Source organism: Charadrius vociferus, unplaced genomic scaffold (assembly GCF_000708025.1).
Source record: "Charadrius vociferus isolate BGI_N301 unplaced genomic scaffold, ASM70802v2 scaffold436, whole genome shotgun sequence".
Lineage (NCBI taxonomy): Eukaryota > Metazoa > Chordata > Aves > Charadriiformes > Charadriidae > Charadrius > Charadrius vociferus.
The window spans coordinates 2,017,742-2,039,511 of NW_009649187.1; the positions used below are offsets into that span (position 1 = coordinate 2,017,742).

The 21,770-nt window shown below is 36.7% G+C and overlaps 1 protein-coding gene across 1 annotated transcript in view; it reads right to left on the bottom strand.

Annotated features, from left to right (window-relative positions):
• HECTD2 (HECT domain containing E3 ubiquitin protein ligase 2) overlaps window positions 1–21,770 on the bottom strand; it is a 66,326-nt gene that overhangs the window by 7,926 nt on the left and 36,630 nt on the right. Inside the window, exons 4-15 of the mRNA XM_009888801.1 lie at window positions 20,645–20,783; window positions 16,089–16,191; window positions 15,099–15,188; window positions 14,430–14,494; window positions 13,316–13,361; window positions 12,098–12,207; window positions 10,553–10,701; window positions 9,112–9,235; window positions 8,243–8,245; window positions 6,660–6,756; window positions 5,668–5,775; window positions 3,676–3,808 (exon numbers count right to left, since the gene is read on the bottom strand). Of these exons, the coding sequence (XP_009887103.1) occupies window positions 3,676–3,808; window positions 5,668–5,775; window positions 6,660–6,756; window positions 8,243–8,245; window positions 9,112–9,235; window positions 10,553–10,701; window positions 12,098–12,207; window positions 13,316–13,361; window positions 14,430–14,494; window positions 15,099–15,188; window positions 16,089–16,191; window positions 20,645–20,783 (1,167 nt within the window). The remainder of the gene's footprint in view (window positions 1–3,675; window positions 3,809–5,667; window positions 5,776–6,659; window positions 6,757–8,242; window positions 8,246–9,111; window positions 9,236–10,552; window positions 10,702–12,097; window positions 12,208–13,315; window positions 13,362–14,429; window positions 14,495–15,098; window positions 15,189–16,088; window positions 16,192–20,644; window positions 20,784–21,770) is intronic.

Genomic DNA, 21,770 nt, shown 5'->3' on the forward strand with positions numbered 1-21,770 from the left:
GCAGAACAGGAATGGTGTCCTTTACAAAGCCTGAGCTTCAATAAAAAGTCATACAAAACCTCGTCTTTCTCACATATGCATCCTTAAAAGTGCTCCCAGGAGCGCCCATATCTCCACGCTTGTTCTCGGCCCCCTCTTCCCACCCCAGCAGGAGCCTGCGGGTGCTTGGACCAGGACCACCAAGGACCGCCAAGCCCAAAGCAGGCCAAAGCCCTCCAGCCCTGTTTGGTGCCAGTGCAACGCGTTCTTCAGTGCCTCCAGTTGTGGATATTCTGCACTGTCTCCGTGCAATCTGTTTCTTCACTGTACTTCATCATTTGTACAGCCAGAAATGTTAACTGTCTAACTAAAAAACTTCTTGCTGCAACATAAACGCATCTTTTCCTCCCTTCCTGGGTCAATAGCAGATGACAATCTTTAAAAAAGCTGGTGTGAATCCCACAATATAAATAACACAAGCTTTACCTTCTTAGGATAGAATGCTGTAAAAGGTTTATCTTATACACACACTAGCAGCAAAGGCATTTGTTTGATATTTTCTGTCAAAAAATTATAGAAATTAAAAAGAAAACCACCAACCCGAAACACAAATACCCTAAAAAATCCACTCCCTGGTCTAAATGACAAGCTAGATCCTACTGAAATCATGACTATAGACTGCTATTTGTTTGTCTGCTATTTGCATCAGATATGGATCATCCTGGTTAAAGAGTGATAGAAAGTAAAAAACTATGTAATGAAACCACATAACAGCTTTAAGATGCCTAGGAAGTACTGCTTAGAGAAGCAACACACACTCTAGTTAAGTGTGCACTAACAGTGAAATTAACTTCAGCGATGCAGAAGAAAATTGGATAAAACACAATAACTGGTTTTAATTTGTTGGGATTGAATGGGGCAACAGTTTATTATTGTTTCCACCATCAGTGTACAAACCAAAGCACTGACTAAGGACATCTTGCATGCAATAGCTTACCGCATCTATGTTTGAAGATGAACTTGGGGAAAAATAATACTTAAATGAAAAATCAAACTCCTTTGGATTAAAAAAAGAAAAGAAATCCAACTGATGTCTCGGAGACATCTAGTTCTTATGAAAATTTATAGGTAAAACTCTGCCTTCATAATTCCCCCTACTCTCCTGAACAATATAACTTTATCTTTTGAACTTTAGCTCAGAAAGGTGCTCATCACAAAAGGTTTAGACAGTGCCTTTGCCAGAAGCAACAGAATAGTTGCATGTAAGGCACAGCAAGGTTCAAATACTGAAAGATGGAAGTGAAGCTGAAACAAAATAGGTCTCAAAAGCCATTTATTAATTGTCCGCAATGAGATGAAGAAAGCATTGTTACACACATAGGAGGGCAGACAACTGAGTTAATTGGTAGTTCTTTAATTTCAGGGGTTAAATCTGCAGGATCAGCTAACCTGGAAAGGGTAATAACAGTGACATTTTCCTATTTTTTTCCTTTCAAGCTGCTGACATACATTATTTGCAACTTAAACACTAAAGACAGCAGAGTATACACAGCCCCTTTCCAAGGGACAAGAACATTTCTGAACTCCTCCCACACTTTCCTGATAGTCACATCAATGAAAGAATTTAGACATTAAAGTGAGAAAGCCTGCCAGAGCTGGTGAAAAAGAAAAATTACTCCCAAATGTTTCCAAACTCATCAGTTACCAAGCTCTGCTGACAACACATTTTTACTAACATAACTGTCAAACTTACAGAACACTTTCTCCAGGATAAGTCGCTTCCTATTAAGGTTGTTACCATTAAATGTCATATCTCCACACAGACCCCTTTTTACTAGAAAAGGGGCTATAGGCAAATAAGGATCTCAGCACATCTGAGGACACATTTATGACTTAAAACTCTGGACCTTTAGAAGGAGTCCTATAAACAACAGAGGATCATGCATTTAAGGGACATGACAGACAAGCTCTTGCATTCTACCAATGACTATCAGGTGTTATGCTGAAGTTCCTGGAAATCAATGTTTCTAATTTAAGAGCCAGTCTGGGAACACTTTAACCCATTATAACATCAGTAATGTATTCATGCACAGCTGAGGAGAGCTGACTCATTTGAGGAATATTAGAGTGGGGAAAAAACCCACCCAGATCCATCTACAGCAATATAAAGCAAGTAGGTGCTCATTCATGTCTTCCATTTACTCAAAAAAATCTTCCTTCCCGCCCCCCACCTTGGACCTGCAAATAGCACCATGGGCTCACAGGTCCTGGTAACAGCAGAGGCAGGCTATTTCATTCAGTCTCACATCTGCCTACACTGTCTCTACATCTGACTGAAGGATCTTTCTCTCCTGAGAGCATCTCAGACCACTTTAAGAATACTGGCCACACAGATACCCCAAACAGAATATATGATGACAAAGATTCAAGTAAGAACTAACTTCTACCTGTACTAATAGCAGAAATAGTGTGAGAACTTGCACACTCTGAGTGCAACTACCTGTGCAAACAGAAACCACTGATACACGGGAGGCCAGAGTCAGCAGTTTGCCAGAACTGAGCCCAGCATCCAACTGTAGCTACTTACAAAAACCAGGAAAACTCCCTAAACTAGCAATATGAAGACAGCTGAAGGCAGTGTAAAAAATAGAAAATGCAGCATGAGAAGAAAGAGGCAAGGATGGCAGGTGACAAATTCGTTTAGCCTTATCTCCACTTGAATATTTGCTAAACCATCTACTTCGAAGGCTGCTACATGTCTCTTCCTATTTTGGAACAGGAATATCATATTCCAATTGCAACCAAACAACATATTAAGCTAAATGAAAGAAACTTATTCTTAAATCCAAATATACGAATGCAAACATACACTTGTGTGAATTCTACAAAATTTCCAAGGGCGGACAGGTGTTGGCGTTTCAATGGCTTGCATAGCTTTTGCTTATTCTTCTTACCTTGTTAGTAGGTCTAGCAATTCACTAATACTTATAGAAAACTCGCAGGAGTTTTCTACTCAGAAGAGAAATGGAAACAACCTTTTCAAAGGCCTGATTCCAATTGAGTTATAACAGCTTTAAATTATCCTTGTCCTACTCCATAAAATAGTTGATGGCTTTCTCCCATTTGCCCAGAGGTAAATCAAGATCCTGTCTCTGGATAAGGATGGAAACGCTGTAACACCACAAATATATCAGAGGAAGAACTTCAAGGAAAATCTCCTGTCAGACCTGAATCCCCCTGCTGTGTATTCAATGTGCTCACTAGCCTAGGGATACTAACAAACCATAAAACACTGAGCCTCTGGTTTCTGAAACAGGATTTAGCATGACTAAAATCTTAAAAAGCGGAATCCTGATTTTAATTCTAAACCCTCCATTGATCAGAGATTTGTTCACCCTCTAATTTTGCCATACCACTGAAGCAAATTCTCAGTTTTTCAGCAATGCTTGAACCACCTTGTCAAAAGCCAAAGTCTTCAAAGCTCTTCAGGTGCTTCCCACTCTCTTCCACCTTCCTCTATGCCAAAACTTCATCTCATCTATATATAATTCCAACTTGCCTGCGTTCGGCTTTACATCAATTAGTAACTGGTCTGCCTAATATTGGATTAATGAAGAATTCTTATGCATGACTGTTTTGACAATTTAAAATGAACAAATTTTCATGTTGTACTTGAGAACATTTATGAGGACTCACCATAATCTGGGTGAAAAATCTGGCGAATGAGAAGAAGAAACCATTCTTTTGTCAGGCCACCCATATCAAGACCAGCTTCCCCTACAAATGTGACTTTCAACTTCTTTTTCAGATCTGCCCTCTTCCTCGCTAGCTGTTGCAAAACAGGTAGGGAAGAAGAAAAAGGAGATTTAACATATTATCACGACCTTTAGCCATAGAGGACACATCTCTGTCTCTATTGCTTTTGTTTTTTTTAAACTAGTAACTTACATCATTTACTAATAGGTCAAAACTGCATCAAAACAATGATCGAACTGCAGAAGCAAGACAATCATGACTACCTGACATCATCAAGTACCTTGCACGTGGTACCACTCTCTAGACTTGGAAAGAAGTTAGGTGGTATGCAAAAAGACTTTCAATAAGCTACTAGATACAATGAATGAGTCTGTCTGGAATATTTTGGACATACATAATTTTTTACCTACATAGATGATACTCTGCCAGGAAGAAATGATAAATTTAAAAAAATTAGACATCCTTTGGAGCTATTTAGAAATAAAGAGGTAGCTAAAACTTTCAATATTTGGACACTGTTCTGTTCAGCATAAGATACCTGCCAGCAAGTATCAGCTGTTTTGTAAAACTTTTTTTAGACAATGGTACAAGCTCTTTGCCTTCCTTTGTCCTAAGAGACAGCATTTCATCCAGGTTGCAAAAGACCTGCAAAGAATTAGATTACAGCCTTTCACAATTAGCAGTGGTCTTTCAGATGAAGTCTCTCTACAATATTTCTTTAAATCATTAATAACTGGCTAGCTCCAGAGAAAGTGTTTAAACCAATCAGGGAGATGCATGTGATAAAATAATTTCTACATTGTTAGCTGCTCAAGTAAATTACTGCTGCACAAATTTTGTAACTATAGGCATTTGTATTATTTGACACACACTTTTTATTAGCTGCAGTGCTAATTAGCTTTGCAAATTGATTCTTTAAATTTGAAACACAAATAATACATCTTTCCCACACCTTCCACTGCCCATGCTTTTGAGAATATGGATAATATAATGCACTCTTACTCATCCCTGAGATGGGCAGAAGAAACAATTAGAAATAAATTGGCTATCAGAACTCTTGAAGTTGCTCTTGATTACTTCAGTGTGGTAAAAAAAAAAACCCTACAGTGCCTGAGAGAAACCAGTATTACCACTCATGTTCCTTCTGTCTTAGGAGAGAAGGCCACAATAGACAAGCTTTAATCTAGGAAAAAAAAAATTTAAACTTATGTTTTCTGAACATGAGTAATCAGAGTTTGTTTGGTCTCGTTTTCACCACTTGGAATTATTTTTCAATGCCATCAGGCTGGGTTTAGTGTTGAGAAAGAGTAGCAAACTAGATTTAATTAAATAATGTTAATTAGCAAGGTTCAGTGGACACTGAAGAACTGCTTGCTTTCATGGACACATCCATTTCATTTCTAAAACTGGAAAAATTGCATTCAAGAATGTGAGGAATTAGTTAAAATCAAGATAAGAATTTAAGAAAAGAAAGTCTAAAATTATTCTTTTAGGATAGAGAAGTTAGTGAAGGAAAAGAATAAAAATATTCCAAGAATTAGAACAGAACAAACTCATTAGTGATTAGTCACATACTATTCATGCTCCTACCATGGAACCAAGTCCTACATAACCTGATAATTATGCACTGTATTCTTAAGACAAAAATCGCAAATGCAAATACATACTGCACGGCATGTAAACATACATGTTTATTACAGGCTTAGCTATGGAGCAGTATGAGGATGGAAAATAAAGTTCAGAAGGTTTAACCAAAACTATTCTGCAGCACTGGTACTGTGACAGTAGTTCAGGGGTTTTTTTATTTAGTGTTATACAGTTATATTTCCCATCTCTTGGTGCAGAAAGATTTAGATATAACTTATCAAACTGAAATTTAAGTGCAGTAGCTATTCTGCAGCAACACACCATTTAATTACATTTTTTTGTTACCTCATCAAGTGAATCACTAACTAGGTGCGTCCTCCTCACTTTCACATTTAGGAACAACATGTTCATGTCAGGTTTCTGTCTGCGGGAGACTTTATCCACAAGGCTTTGCTATTTGAATGAAAAAGAAACATCACACATGCAGTATCTCCATTTAAAACACAAAGTGCCATACTTGTCAAATGTAAAAAGTCCTTAGTATCTTGCATTAATGACATTACCCTAATATGACAGCTGCTTCAGTTCCTTCTAAGAGATGCAGTGCAATTTCTTTTCTACTGCAGATAGCATTTACACCATATTCGAACTAACTGATCAGGAAGTTTAACAAGAAAGTGGCAATTGTGCAGCAACCTTTTAAGCTCCCCAGTAGTTAAAAACATACCCGTAAGATTCCAGAGAGTGGCTTGTGCTTTACTTAGCTATTCACAAGACACATCCAGCAAGACAGGAACAGATAGGTGGTGGTGCTGCCGCACTGAGGAAACCGGTATAGCCTAGCACCTGAAGAAAATTACCACTGAAGGAGGCAGAACAATGCCTCTTTCAAAACAGAAGAGGCCACCCAGAAGCAGTACCTCTTTTGTGACTTGTGAACATGCAGTTGCATCTTGGTCTTCCCTGACAGCATATCTTCACAGAATAAAATAGGAAACAGTCCAAAATTCTCATGGAATTTTTCTTCCTTAATTATCTTGTTAATTTAATATGCTAGCACATTAGGCTGGTTTCTCAAAAAAGAAAAAAATAATTACTGTAACTCTTTCTCCACAACACTGGTATTTATAAACATCCTGAAACTAAGCACATTAAAATATAAAAATACTGAGAGAATCCAGCGTGGACATTTGTAGACTAGTAATAGTAAAACGGCTCAAGCTCTTTTTCAGGGTAGTCCAAAATACTAGAAGCTGTGAAGAAAGGCTGTATGTAGTATCAATCTAACAAAAACTTATAAAATACCAATGGATGAGATACAAACATTTGTGACTTACTCGTGCAATACTGATCATCTGTTGTTCTGAGTCCCTTTGAATAATTACTTTTTTTGCTGCTATAGAAATAATAAATGGGTATTGACAGAAAGAAAACCTAACAAGAGAAAAGAAGATAAAATATTTATTTTTTAGCATCTAGCATATTATTTTCTTTTTAAGAATACAGGAATGAATCTTTGCATTATCATTCAGTAACTATCTTCCCTCCACTGACAGTAATTTGCAAATAGCTGTGGTTTTTTGCTGTTGTTTACATAGATGCTTAATCCAGTAGAACAAACTGTTATTTGCAAGTACTACTAGGAATTGTAATTAGTAATAATACTTATCCTCATTGTTTTACATTATCAATAGACCTGATAAACAGTCATATTCTGCTTTAAATACTAAATTTTAATTGCTATACTAAATTAAAAAAACAGTAATATCTTCTTATTAAATACAAGAAAAACAGCTATGTCAGTGCAGCATTCTTAGGTACAGAGTAGAAATACTTCTGGTTTGGCTTATTTGCCGCAGAATTGATTTTCAAAGGAAATGATTTTCCACAGGTCCTTCAGATTTAACCCGGGATTACAAGTGTTTAGGACTTCTAAAATACCACATCACACCCACATTCCGCTGCAATCAAATAATACAAATTAATTTTGAATAACTTCAGAAATCATCAAGGTAAAAGATTTTTTTGTTACTGGTTATTTTGGTGAGTTTGTTGTTGATTTCGCTCATACATCACCAAGCAGAAGTTTATATTGAAATACCCAGAGCTTCAGACTCTAGGTGTGCATCTTCAATCCAGACTGCATGTACACCCTGAATCCTGCCTGTGAGAAGCTGCGGATTCAAATGTCTTTAAGAAAGAAAGGAAATGAGGAAAAATATTCTCACTTGGTCTCCTGGAAATCCTAATCCAAAACGTTTTAACAAGGAGTGTTGACTTAGTTTGAAGAATTATGTGTTTCAAAGTATTTCATATGGAAGGTAAGCCAGATCTTGTTCCTACTTTGCCTTCTTCATTCTAGGCATATAGTCTTGATTGCCATTCTTTGGGGTTTATTTTTTGGGTTTGTTTGTTTTGTTTTTGTTTTTTTTTTAAGTGGAACAAACAAAACAGAGTTAAAAGAGGTACAACTGGAAAAATGTGTGGTTGTAAGAGAGTGAAAGAATTGAATTGACTTTAAGAATAATGCAGCTAGTCTGCACTTCAGCTACTACAGAAATTATGTATCAAGGAAACTTTGTTTTGATATATAGTGAATTCCCAGCTAACTGAAAAGAACTGGAGCAGGTGGAAATCTCACAGCCCTTTTTTAAGCTTGGATGTGGGTGCAAAAACAGCCAGATGGTGCCAATGCAAAAAAAAAAAAAAAAAAAAAAGTGTTTTTTGAAGCTCAGCAATATTCAGATTCCAATGCTTTGACTATGCAAAGCCTACTGTATGTTTATTGCTCTCATTGTCATAGGTTTTGGTGGGTTTGTTTGGGGTTTGGTTTTTTTTTTTTTTTTTCTTCCTTCTTTTCTTCCCTTCTTCCTTCCCAAGCAGAGTAGCAGGTATCAGACAGAAGCATAGCCTAAAATACCTGCTTTGGTCGAGCAAATTACAAAATTTCGCTCTCCAAGTTTTCCTCAACTGCTGCTAAAGGCAAGAAAAATGGCACATGCAATAAACAAAAAGCTACATTTGGATGGGTGATGTCTTACATTAGCTTACTGAAAAGTCTTGAAACATAGGGAAATTTTAATTGACCTCGTGATGCAAGTTGTAAATATGGAGTGATACATACTGATATGCTGACAATTACAGATATACAAAATAATATTTATATTAAAAAATGTTAATAAGATTTTAAACTTTAGCAGAAAGATGATGGTTTCTCTAGATGTTTAAATCGTACTACTGTCTCACAAGAAGAGAAATACCTTTGCAAGCTTTGATTCTGTAAAGATTTAACTTGTGTATTTATTTTCACGTAACAGAAATAGTACAATTGATTTCACTGGAACAAATATGATCGGAGCCACATATATACAGGTAATTAAATACATTTTTATCATTGAGTGGCAAGAATGCACACAACACCACTTTCTAGGAATGTATTGGAGGTTAAAATGTTTATAGTAAGACTCAGTCGGCTATGCCAATGAATAATAATGTCATAGTATTATCATCTATATTTTACATCTTTTCTCCAGTTTGCAAAAGCAGAATGAGATTTATTACACTCAATCTCACATCCATGCAGTAGCAAGTATAGGAAGGACTAGCTATACTATGTTTTTCCAATAAAATACAGTATTTAATGTAGCTATATATACACACATATAAAGTGTATGTATACCATATATATACACGCTATATATACACACTATATTTAAGATAGATATACATAGTGTAGATACAGTGCTTAACAAGACTACTTAACAAGAAACCACCAGTTATTCCTTTTACCTGTGAGAATTTCCATAACATTGCCAGTTATGATATTCTTCCATAAGATCAATATGATCAAGTGTAGAATTATAGAAGTCCGTGTATGAAATAATAGGAGGACTGATCAGACTATTTGCAGCATCTACAAAGAAAACACAAAAGTCTTAACATACTGCCTGCACTCAGCACATCTGTTTTCTAGGCATCTTGAGCACCAGCAACCTCAGAAACTTTGAGGCAAAGTTACTAGTAACTGATTTGACTTGGTCTTAGCTACAGAATTACAACTATAACATAACACCATAGGACATCAGATTAATTGTTGTAGAAAACAGTAAATCCCTAGTTCAGCCCATTTATGACAAGAGAACCTCCATTTGATTCTAGCCCACTTTATGACATACACTAAGGTTTCATAGATAAAGAATGTGATGTTCTGCTGAAATCAATAAAAAAAGCAGTCTGATAGATAGATTTCTTAAACATGTTCATTTAATTTCAAACATAACTATATATTATATATATATGATATAACATCTACATGCTTTCCAGTTAAAAAATACTCTGAGTTTGATACCTGTTTGTGAATAGGATGGAAAGGGAGGGGCACGAAACAGTATGCAAAGATACACCTATTTCCTCAGGTAACTAATATACCACCTAGACTCACCAGTAAAAAACATTAAGTACTTGTCCAAAAGAAGAAAACCAATTAACATTTAAGCTGCCTATCCCATTACGTAACATTCATATATTGTCAAAAAGCTGATAAATTTTCTCGATTTGCACTTAAACATAATTTAATTTTGATCAGTCAGACAGAAAGTAGCGTATTTTGAATTACTAAGTATCCCTTTTCCCAGAGTTAAGGAATTAGCAACTCTTTCACAGATAGCTAGACAACACACATCTTGGTTTTAGATATAGTTGAGCTTATATGTCTAAATTGTCACTCTGGACGGGCAGGACCATGCAGAATGTTTCTAAGGGACAGGGATTTACTTTTTTTAAGCTGTAGTTTTAGACTTAAGAGGCATATATGCACTGCCTAACTTCTCTTAGATGCTGAATACTTCTGTGGGGGTAAGCTAGTTACAGAAGAAATTCCGGCATTTAAAACAGTTTCTTTTATAAATCTAAGGGAAACTTTAATCATTGGTTACTTCTATGGATTTTTGTTTGAACGATCCTTCAGTTGTTGTTACAGGAAAATTATGTGTAGCAATTATTCTCTATTGAAAAGCAAGTACGAAGACTTGCCAATAGATTATGTTATTTGTTGGTTACTACTTTTTGGCATTTTATTGTAGCTTGTACTGTACCACCATCACTGTCAGTCTTCCCCAGAAGAGAAGAGGTATAAACTATCCCTCCCATGTGTATATATATACACACACACAAATGTACATATATATACATGCACATATATACGCATACACAGTTCAAGAAAAATACATACTAAATAAAGCCAGGACTTTGGTTGCTGATGGAATCCACCAGGTACATTTCACCATAGGTGGAAACTCTTCAGGTTTTGCAGGAAACAGGCGTAAAGAAATAAATTGCAGCAACCTGTCCACCAGCTGCTTGAACCTCCTCTGTGAAATCCTAAAACAAACATGTTGTAGTTACCCTCATGTGATTGCTGTCCACACTAGAGTTTGTATCATCAGATTTCAACGTTATTCTTTAAAAAACATGCTTTTGTCCTATACATAAAAACAAAACTCCAAATACAAAGTTTGAAGAAGCATGCTTTTAAATATTGACACACAGCAATGCTCTTCAGTGCACCCCTAACTATGCTTTTTAATGTCTGTGATTTAAAAAAAAAAAAGGCAAATCGTTACTTGTTCTTGACTTTTAGTAATCTAAAAGAAAACAAAAATCCTTAGCTGTTTCACTCCACAATCTGAATACTGATGAATTCTGAATTTTTTATTCTGAAATACTGGGTCCTAATGAATACAGAGTGGAAAGTTCTTCATATGCTTGTGACAAGTGCCCATTTTAAATTATGTACTGCACCACTTCCATAATATCACAACAATACACATATATGTGTAGATATAGTAAAGGATCCTTTCCTAATTAAGAGCTCACCTATTTTAATGGATTAGATTTCTAATACATATTTTAAGAATAATAACATCAATAGGCCTATTGCATCCTTAACCAAGATGGTAAACCTTATTTGTAAATACCAATTCAAATGAAATCATATATTACCACAATTTTTAAAAAAAAATAATCTATATTACAGGGGGGCAGTGCGGGGGAAATACAATTTCCGTCCTTGCAGATAAGAAAACCCTTTACTATCATATTCCCTAGGACATAAGGGAATTATAGATATGGCTTTTGTTCAGACTTTTTTTTTTTTACCCCAGACTGAACTTTTTGCACAGTCATTATATGGAAGGCAGTCTGCGTACCAACTTAAAAGCTGCTCTTCGGGCAGTTACCCCTATATGACTTTATTAGTGAGGGGCTATTAAAGTTTTTTCAATTAATTAAAAATCTAATGCCCTAACTACACTCTTACTACCTCTATTACACTACCAAGCAGGGACTTGATTTCATTTGTGTTTTTCAAACAATACAGTAAAGTTATGGTATCTCCTGCAAATTATGCAAGATGAACCTTTATTTAAACAAAGACCATAAATATGTTTGTATTAATAATACCATTTAAACATGTATCTAAAAAAATTACATACATAACTTATTTTGCATGTGTTATGGAAAAATAATTTACATAAGTTATTTTGCAATTAAGGCTTTTTTTGCATAAAGATATTCATTTTTATACATTATACACAGTTTGCATCTATAAATCAGTATCACTTAGTGGACTATGTCCAAACGTACTTTGAAAACAACAAAAACAACCTCTTTAATTAACTTTCATATAATTTATAAAACAGTCAACATAAATGGAAATACAGTAACAATTGTAATCCTAAAAATGGAATTTTTAATTTTATTTTTTTTATTTTTTTACTTTTTAGACCAGTGCACTAGGAAATGATGGTCAGCTTCTGTTAAGGCTGCTATCTGTCTTAGCAAGTGAGCATAGATGACATAAGTAGAAGTGTTACTAAATTGAGGATTCTGAAAAAGATTAAAAAAATGTATTAGGTTAATAAGCTGCATAAAGGGAAAAAAGTCATTAGGATTTTTCTTATGTTTGTTGTTGCCAATACAATTACGCAGGAAAGGAATTCACAAAATTGCTGTGACAGTGGTAAAGCTAAAAAAAATTATTTGCAACTTTAGTCAAATAAAAAAATACATAACTTCTATGTTGTAAAAGTAGGATTTTTTTTGTTTCAAAAGAAAGCCCACAGGTAATAAAGGAAGCACTCAATATATTTGTCTGGATTATCATTTACTGTGTAGCACACAAATCACGCTCCTCTGAGTGATCTGCTTTCCATCTCAGTAACGAGGATTCTCATAGCTCCTGTCTTCCCGCACATCAATCCAAACTTATTTTCCCCCTTACCTATGAGTTCACACATTCCCACTTTTCAGCAGGATATATTCCTTATAATTCACAGCTAGTGTACCACCCCAGAGAAGAAAACTATCGTCTCAGAAAATTAAATTACCATCTGATCTCAAATAACAGCAGAAACTTCTCCTTGTGTGAAGAGGCGTTATCTACGCTTGCAAAATTTAAAGGGGAAATTTGCTACAAAGCCAAATCAACTATAGTAGCAAAAGTAATAGGTTACACAGACAGAAATCAGACAATGTAGCCAGTCAGATAGACTGGAGAGAGTCTGCTGGATAAAAATGCAACACGGGAGAAGGTTACAGCAATATAAAAGTGTGCATATACTGAAACTTTCTGGAAAGATGAGAGTTACAGCATACCAATAAAGCAAATCTGGGAATAAGGAAGAAATAAGAACAAATAACCTGCTAACGCATTTGTTCCTTCAACTCACAAAAATGATAGGAAACAATTACATGTCTAACTGTTAGTTCGTAGCATTAATCTATACAAGCTTTCCCCCGAAATTATCTTCCATTAGGCTCCCATTCCCATCATGCATAACCTACACTTCTTCCATATTTTAATAAATTCCTATAACAGGAAATTAAAATGTGAAGTATTTCAGCTATACAAAGTATCTTGTTTGCACAGTATACTGGTTTATAGATTCTAAGTTAAGCAGACATATATTAAATAAAAATACTGTATTTTTCTTACCTGTAAAAGTATACAGTATGCTCTAAGATCATCTTTCGTTCGTGGCCTATGAACGAAATAATAAGCAGAACCGTATGTATACATCACATATACACATTAAGAGTCATGAAATCATGCAGCCTCCAATTTAGTTTTGCTTTGCCAATATGTGTAGAATACCATGTTTAAGGATCTTCACCGTTCTCAGAAACTGAAAATGCCATTTAAAGATTCTGACTTGCTAAAGGCAGTAGGCTATTTTAGCATCTGTCTTTTGTGGCATAACAAAAGGTTAAAAACAAAAAAGGCAGAATTTAATAGTGAGAGGTATTCCAAAGAGGGAAGTCCATGCTGTTGTCTATCTCAGGTGACACCACAGAAGAGTTTACTTGCCCCATCTTTGATTTTTCCTGCCAGAATTCTCCATACACTGCATACACCACTGCAGCCTCTGTACTTCTTGCTGTTTATCTGCTTCAAGGCTTTTACATAACCACAAATACACATGCAGCAACAGCACAGAAAAGGTAGTATAAAGTGGAGAAAGGAATAGCCAAGGGCTGGCTCACAGGTGAGTCACAACAAGGCGCTGCCTCTTGCTATATCTTTTTGTGGGTCAGACCGTGCATTCTCACTTCTATTACTTCTTGCTAAAATGTTGTCATCTCCAAGCCTCCTGCCTTCGGGCTATCCCTTTCTGCACTCTGCGCTGCCCTTTTATGCTGTTGCCACGTATGAACAGTATTGTGAAATAAACTTCTGATCAAGGAATTATCTGGGTTAAAACATCCTAGTTGCTGTTGAGAGGTGGGCGGGGAGAATATGTTTTACTTTAGATGAATTCCTTAATTCATCTGACAGCTCAGATGCCCAAAAAGATTGCCCTGGCAACAAGCACCTGCATTTTGTGGGGGAAGGTATGGCTGGAGCTAGGTCTGCCTCTCAGAGGTTCAACGTCAGCTTACAGAGTTCAAGATATATTTCAGCAGATCTGCCTGCCAAAAGGAGCCAAGTTCTTATGAGTTAAATAAATTTTATAAGAACATTTTCTTTCTTTGGCTAAAACAATAAAAACAAAACCTATATTGGCTGTAAGTGCCAGCACAACGCTAATGCAAACATTTGTTATAATTACCCTTTCCATTCTTGTAGCAGCCCATTAATTATTCCTTTTAGGACTGACTTCTGAACATCTTGAGGCTATGGAAAAAGTAGAGGAAAAATTGTATCTGATGTAATTATACATATTCTATACAAGATACTGTATCAACAAGGAAGTTTGTTTTGCTTGTGATTCTAGCCAGCTAAGAAATCTTTGTGCTAGGATGCTGAGCTCCTAAGTATCCTTCCCCACAGACTATTAGCTGAGGCCCAGAGTAGTGCCAATAGTGGCTTTCAATGCTTTAAACAACTTAAAAACTGTAAAAAGAATTTCTAAATTACTCCTGTCCTTTGTTTACTAGGCATAGTACTTATTTTTTGCTACCCCCATCCTCACATTTTCCTTATTTCCCACCATACAGTGTCCCATCACAGTCACGTCATATCTTGCAAGCAGCCTTTGAGATCTACCACAGTATAAACCGTGCATTACTAATAGCAAAAATTTCCTCCTCTTTTACTACCGCAGTTTTCATGATTCTATGGCAATTCTCATGGGACCATTTTAAGTATGTTTTGAGAGATTCTTCAGAAATCGTGCCTATCTGAGAAAAAGTTTTGGTATAAATTGCTTCTTAGCATATTCCTTAGCTGAAATAATTGTTACAATGTTTTAAAACACGAATTCTTTTCTTCTACTTACAGTATTTAATAAGGCATCATAGACAACATTCACAAATTTTGCATTGATTCCAGAGTCCTCAATGGTATTAAACGGAGAATTAGTATCTTTCTGTAAGTTAGATAATACACAAAGCATTTGGGTTTTGAAATGTTTTCAGTATTTTAGCTATCTTTGAAAAATAAAAGTTTAAACAAAAGACATACAGATATTATTTTCCTTCTCAAAACTTAAAAATCTAAATTGCTTTTATTAATAAGTGAAAGACGAAGCTAAACAATAGTAATCTTACATGAATATTGCCAGTGTGTAACTCCATTACCTTGTCATTCTATTTTAAAAATGTAAAAGGATTGCAAATACTGAATTGCAAAAATTTTTCATCTTTCATCTTTGTTGTCAATCCATCATCAGACAAAAGCAACAAAATCATAAGCATTCAATATTTGTTAAGCAACTAAAGTCACAGGTTACTTTGTCTAGGTTCAGGCGCTAATTTCCATATGAAATATCATAAACACATTTTGCTCTGTAGTAGGCAGGAAATATTAATTTAGCCTGAATTTAGAAAGTTTTCACACATGAATATGATCTTTCCCAAGGAAAACTGAGTATGCCATCACAACAAAGGAACACCTATACTACTTGAGTCCGTATCACACTTTTTTATTTTATTTTATTTTCTAGGGACAGAGTTTCTGTTTCCAGATTTGCCTCGGCCTCTGTATTAGCTGCACTGGCTTGCATGTTACTAAACTGTAGTTTGTGTAGAAAATATCTACACAGTCATAGTGTCACAAAGTGAACTACCTACTGGAATTTGAGTTACTTAAACTGGAATCAATAAATCAATGCAATAACAGATTGTCTACCGAAGGCAGGTGAGATCATGACAAAATGATCCTAGTGGCCTTGAGTAACCAGCTGCAAGACTTTAACTCATGTTTTTGTGAACACTTTGAAAATACAAATCACTCTAAGTACTAAATAGTATTATGAATTATCTTCTACCTTAAATGCAGCATTTATCTCCAGGAAAGAATCAAATGTTGTAGAATAAAAATCATGTACAGCTTTCCAATATCCTGATGACTTAGCCTTTTCCACATCATCCCTAGAAAGAATATATTAAAATATTGGTAATATAAGGGTTCAATTTTCCCAACCACTTAGTCTCTAGACTGCACTGTAACTCTAAGCTTTCCTCACCAAGCACACTTAGAAGACAGACAAGTATAATATCAGTATCTTTCTAACATCTTCCTTGTCATTTTAAGATCACGGTATTACAAGAGAACAAAAGCACAGTTTGTGTTTGATACACCTGAGCAACGTCTCTTATTCAAAATCTTAATTCATGGTGTCACAATTCAGTATGTTAAGACAAATAATTAGCAGAACAAATTACACTGAAGATACACTGACATGATAAAATTTCTGAGACTAATTTAAGTATGCAGGCTCCTAAACTAGTCAAATCCATTATTATTTGTAAATAATTTTATTTCTTTTCAAATTTTTAAAATAAGACAATCTTTGTTTGTGAGTGTACACGTTCCTTAAGGGGACAACAAAATCTATGGATTTACTCTTGAAGTCCTTTTAAGTATTGGACCTTAAAGCAAGTCTCTCTATATAACATTTTGTACAGTATCAGACATTTAAATAAACAACAATCAAACAAACAAACAAATCCCAACCAACCTTTGAAGCAGAATTTTATTTTAGCTATCTACAATGCTGGTGATACAAATCCCAGTTTTCTCCCCCCCCGATAATTTCTTTGTTTCATAGAATTGTTATGGCTGGAAAAGACCTTTAAGATCATCAAGTCCAGCTGTTATCTAACTCCACCAGGCCCACTTCTAAACCACGTCCCTGAGCTCCATACCTAGATGGCTTTTAAATACATCCAAGGATGGCAATTCAACCACTTCCCTGGGCAGCCTGTTCCAGTCTTTGGTAACGCTTCCAGTGCAAAAGTTTTTCCTGATGTCTAACGTAAGCCTCCCCAGTACAACTTGATGCCATTTCCTCTTGTCCTGTTGGTTGTAACTTGTGAGAAGAGACCAATGACCACCTCTCCACAGCCTCCCTTCTGGTAGCAGTAGAGAGCAATAAGGTCTTCCCTCAGTCTCCTTTTCTTCAGACTAAACAACCCCAAGTCCCTCAGCCACTTCTCATAAGACTTATTCTCAAGACCCATCACCAGCTTCATTGCCCTTCTCTGGACCCCCTCCAGCACCTCAATGTCCTTCTTATACTGCAGCACCTAAAATTGAACACAATACTCAAGATGTGGCCTCACCAGTGCCGAGTACAGTGGGACAATCACTTCTCTAGCCCTGCTGGCTACACTATTCCTGATGCAGGCCAGGATGCTGTTGGCCTTCTTGGCCACCTGGGCACACTGCTGGCTCACGCTCAGCCAGCTGTCAGTCAACACTCCCAGCTCCTTTTCTGCGGGGCAGCTTTCCAGCCACTCCTCCCCAAGCCTGTAGCACTGCATGGGGGTTTTGTGGCCCAAGTGCAGGATTCGGCACTTGGTCTTGTTGAAACTTATACCATTGGCCTCAGCCCATCAATCCAGCCTACCCAGGTCCCTCTGAAGAGCCTTCCTACCCTCAAGCAGATCTACACTCCCACCTAACTTCGTGTTGCCTGCAAACTTACTGAGGGTGCTCTCAATCCCCTCGTTGAGATCATTAATAAAGACATTAAACAGAAGTGGCCCCAACACTGAGCCCTGTGGAACACCACATGTGACCGGCCACCAACTGGATTTAACTCCATTCGCCACCACTCTCTGGGCCCAGCCATCCAGCCAGTGTTTGATCCAGCAGAGTGTATGTCCGTGCAAGCCTTGGGTGGCCAGTTTTTTCATGAGAATGCTGTGGGGAACTGTATTGAAGCCTTTACTGAAATCTAGGTAACATCCACAGCCTTTCCCTCAACCACCAAGTAGGTCACCTTGTCATAGAAGGAGATCAGGTTCATTAAGCAGTACCTGCCCTTCATGAACCTGTGTTGCCTGGGCCTGATCATTTGGTTGTCCTATAAATAACATGTAATGGCACTTGAAATGATCTGCTCCCTCAGCTTCACCAGCACTGAGGTCAGACTGACACGTCTGTATTTCCCCAGATCCTCCTTCCAGACCTTCTTGTAGATGGGTGTCACATCTGCTAATCTCCAGTCCATTGGGACCTCCACGGTTAGCCAGGACTCATGATAAATTATGAAGAGTGGTCTGGTGAGCACATCTGCCAACTACTTCAGGAGTCTTGGACGTAACCCATCTGACCCCATAGACTCATGTATGTCTGGGTGGTGCAGCAGGTCACAGACCATTTCCTCTTGGATTATGGAGGTCTCATTCTGTTCCCTATCCCTGTCTTCCAGCTCAAAGGGCTGAGTACCCAGAAAACAACTAGTCCTGCTATTAAAGACTGAGGCAAAGAAGGCGTTAAGTACCTCAGCCTTTTCCTCATCCCTAGTCACTGTGTTTCCCCCTGCATCCAATAAAGGAGGAAGATTCTCCTTAATCCTCCTTTTATTGTTAGACATATTTAAAAAAAAGTTATCAGTGGGACACACCAAAAATGCTAATTACTTTTTAATGCTTTACTTGAAAGAATAATTGATACTTGATAATACTTGATAATTACATAATTAGGCAGCAGTCAACAGATACAAAAATCTGAATATGAAAAAAATTTCAGCTCTTCAGATCACCTGAATACCAACAAAGGATCATATCTTGTCAAATTCTTTTATACCTGTTTCCTTTTCCACCAAATACACACACTGACTAATCAAAAGCATTTCTTTTCCTCACTGAATGCACAAAATTCCAAACACAGAAAAGAGCAATGAAGATTATATGCTCATACATCTCTTGGAGCAACTGTGATACTTTTTTTTGATCTGTTTTTGAAATATAGAAGAATCAGGCTTCTTCCTAGGAATATTTCTCCCCACTCAAAGAGGGTAGATTTAGATTAGATGTTAGGAAGAAAGTCTTTCCTGTGAGGGTGATGAGACATTGGAACAGGTTGCCAAGAGAAGTTGTGGAGGCCCCATCCCTGGAGGTGTTCAAGGTCAGGTCGGATGGGGCTTTGAGTGACCTGGTCTAGTGGGATGTGTCCCTGCCCATGGCAGGGGGGTTGGAACTAGACGATCTTTAAGGTCCCTTCCAACCCAAACCACTCTACGATTCTGTGATTTCCTGATCAATGTTATACCACTGTAAAACACTGAAGGGTATTACAGCAGCATAATTCTGCTCTGTGGGTGCTAAGGACAAAAAAATAAAAGCCACACTTTCTATGAATTAGTAGATACCCCTTCTAAGAACACATCCACACTGAAGAAACATTCTGCCAATGTATGTTCACGTACTGCAGGCAGAATTCCCTAGTGCAGACACACATGATGCCATTAGTTTTTCAACAGTTATGCCATTCCCTCAAATGATGATGTCAACATCAAAATTTTTGGGAAAATAGCTATGTTAAGTAGAGAAAAAACATTCCCTATTAACTTGTGCCCACAGCGAACCAAGCAAAGCCAGTAAAACTTTGTGGTGTAGACCTGACATCAGGGAAACAGGCTATACTAGTTAAAAACAATTCAGGTGGTTTCCCTGGGGACTTTTGCTAGCCTAGCTAAGCTGATCAAGCATCGTGTGCTGAATATTGTAACAGTGCTGGAAGAAATCTAACGCAACTACAATTTTGATTAAGGGTCTGTACTGATCTGGAAAAACATAAGTGGAACACAAGACACTTTCACATCAATTCTACTTCTAGCTAAATCAAATGTTATGGGGCAGCAGCATAAATATTGTCTGCATGGGCTCTTTAATCTCAGAACTCTTTTTACTTAGCCAAAGTTAAAGCACAGCACCTGTCATAGAGAGCTGCTAGAATAGCTTACACTTACACTGCTTAAAACTGTGGTCACATACGCAGCAAGGATACATGAAAAAAGTAGTAAGTTTTTGCCATAAAACTAATACTGAAAATGAACACTCTTTAACATAATGCGTGAAGAAAGGTCATCAGCAATTTAAACTAATGTTAGAAATATTGCAGTCCACATAATCAGCACTCCAGGTCCTCAAACATGATGTTATACATTTAAGTGTCTGATGTGCAGTGTTTTACACAAGACCGACAATGCCTCAATGGACAGGACTCAACATAACTGGCAGTAGAAACAAACACCTAAGATTGAAAGGGATTTTCCAGTCCCTACAATAAGCCATACATACTTTTTTTCCAAAACTAAACATCCACTGAATGTTAGGAACTTAATTTCTAACTTTGAATTACAAGCTTTGTCATTTCTTGAACAGAGTAACACTTCAAGCCAGGGAAAGTATTTTGATAATTTTCACAGTAGCAGACTTATTAATCCCACCCTCACAACCAGACCAACTACTTGTCAGTCTTACTGAACTGTTTCCTCATTTGAGATTGACAAAATCAGATGTATGAATTAGGATAAAATGAAGGAAGTCCAAAGAAAGAAAGTACATATTTAGAAACACCAGTGTAACTTACTGAAAATCTTTCACAGTTTTGGTTCGGATGGGAAGGGAAGGTTCAGGAGGAATCGGTGCTTTCAGTTCTTGGGGTAGTGTATCTATAGATATGCGCTGCTTTTGTCGTACATCCAGGCAAATAGGTGGTAGGTCTCTCACTTATGAAAAAAAAGTAAAGAACAATTAATACAATGCAATCATATACATTAACACTTAGCTAGTAAAATACAGATATATAGGAACTAGGAAAAAAAGAAAACTCACACTGATTGATTACACATCTTTAAACCCCTACTTATCCAAGTACTTTTCTTACCATGTGCTCATACCAGATATGACGGAAACTTTGACTAAATGAAAGGAAATAAAACCCTAGAAACAAAAACGTTGTCCTGAGTTTGTAACTATGTCTTTGTGAACAAAGTGCTCCCTCCTGCCAATGGAGGGAGAAAATTGGCCCATCTGTCTCCTGTCTAAGGCCTTCTGAAAGAAGAGAGTCTCTAATATTTTATAAACAAGTTCCTGGACCAAGTTGCAAATAAATGATTTGCCTATTACAAAAACAAAGAAAGAAAACCAAGCCAGATTTTCGTTAATTGCTGAGCTGCTGCTGGCACCAAAAAAAAAAAAAAAAAAAAAAAGCTGGTGACCTGTGTTCCAACTCATTATTAGGGAAAATAGCGAAATGCTGTACTTACATAAGACATGCTGGTATCACATCAGTAACATGCACTGGTATACATACAGTAGTATTCACATCACACAAGAAAACCCCAAGTTCATATATAGTTTCATTTTCAGAAATGAGTGCAGCAGAGTTTTCATTAAATCTATTTGTAGCTGTAGATGCTCAACCTTCTGAACATTAAGCCAAGTGCCTTCTAAAGTCAGATGCATAAATAAAGTGCCTATTCTGAACATCACATCTACCTGAACCCATGAGGAAATCAAGCTAAGCAAGTGAGAACATAATTAAAAAAAAAAAAAAGTGGATGTAATGGAATTAGAGTTACCCTGAGTGATGCTTGAAAGACAAACCAAGCAGTTCATGACTGGTAGCTATTACTCAAATAGTAGTGTTGTCCATTATCATATTTACAATATGTACTGTAAATATTGTAATATACAAACTGTAACATTGGTGT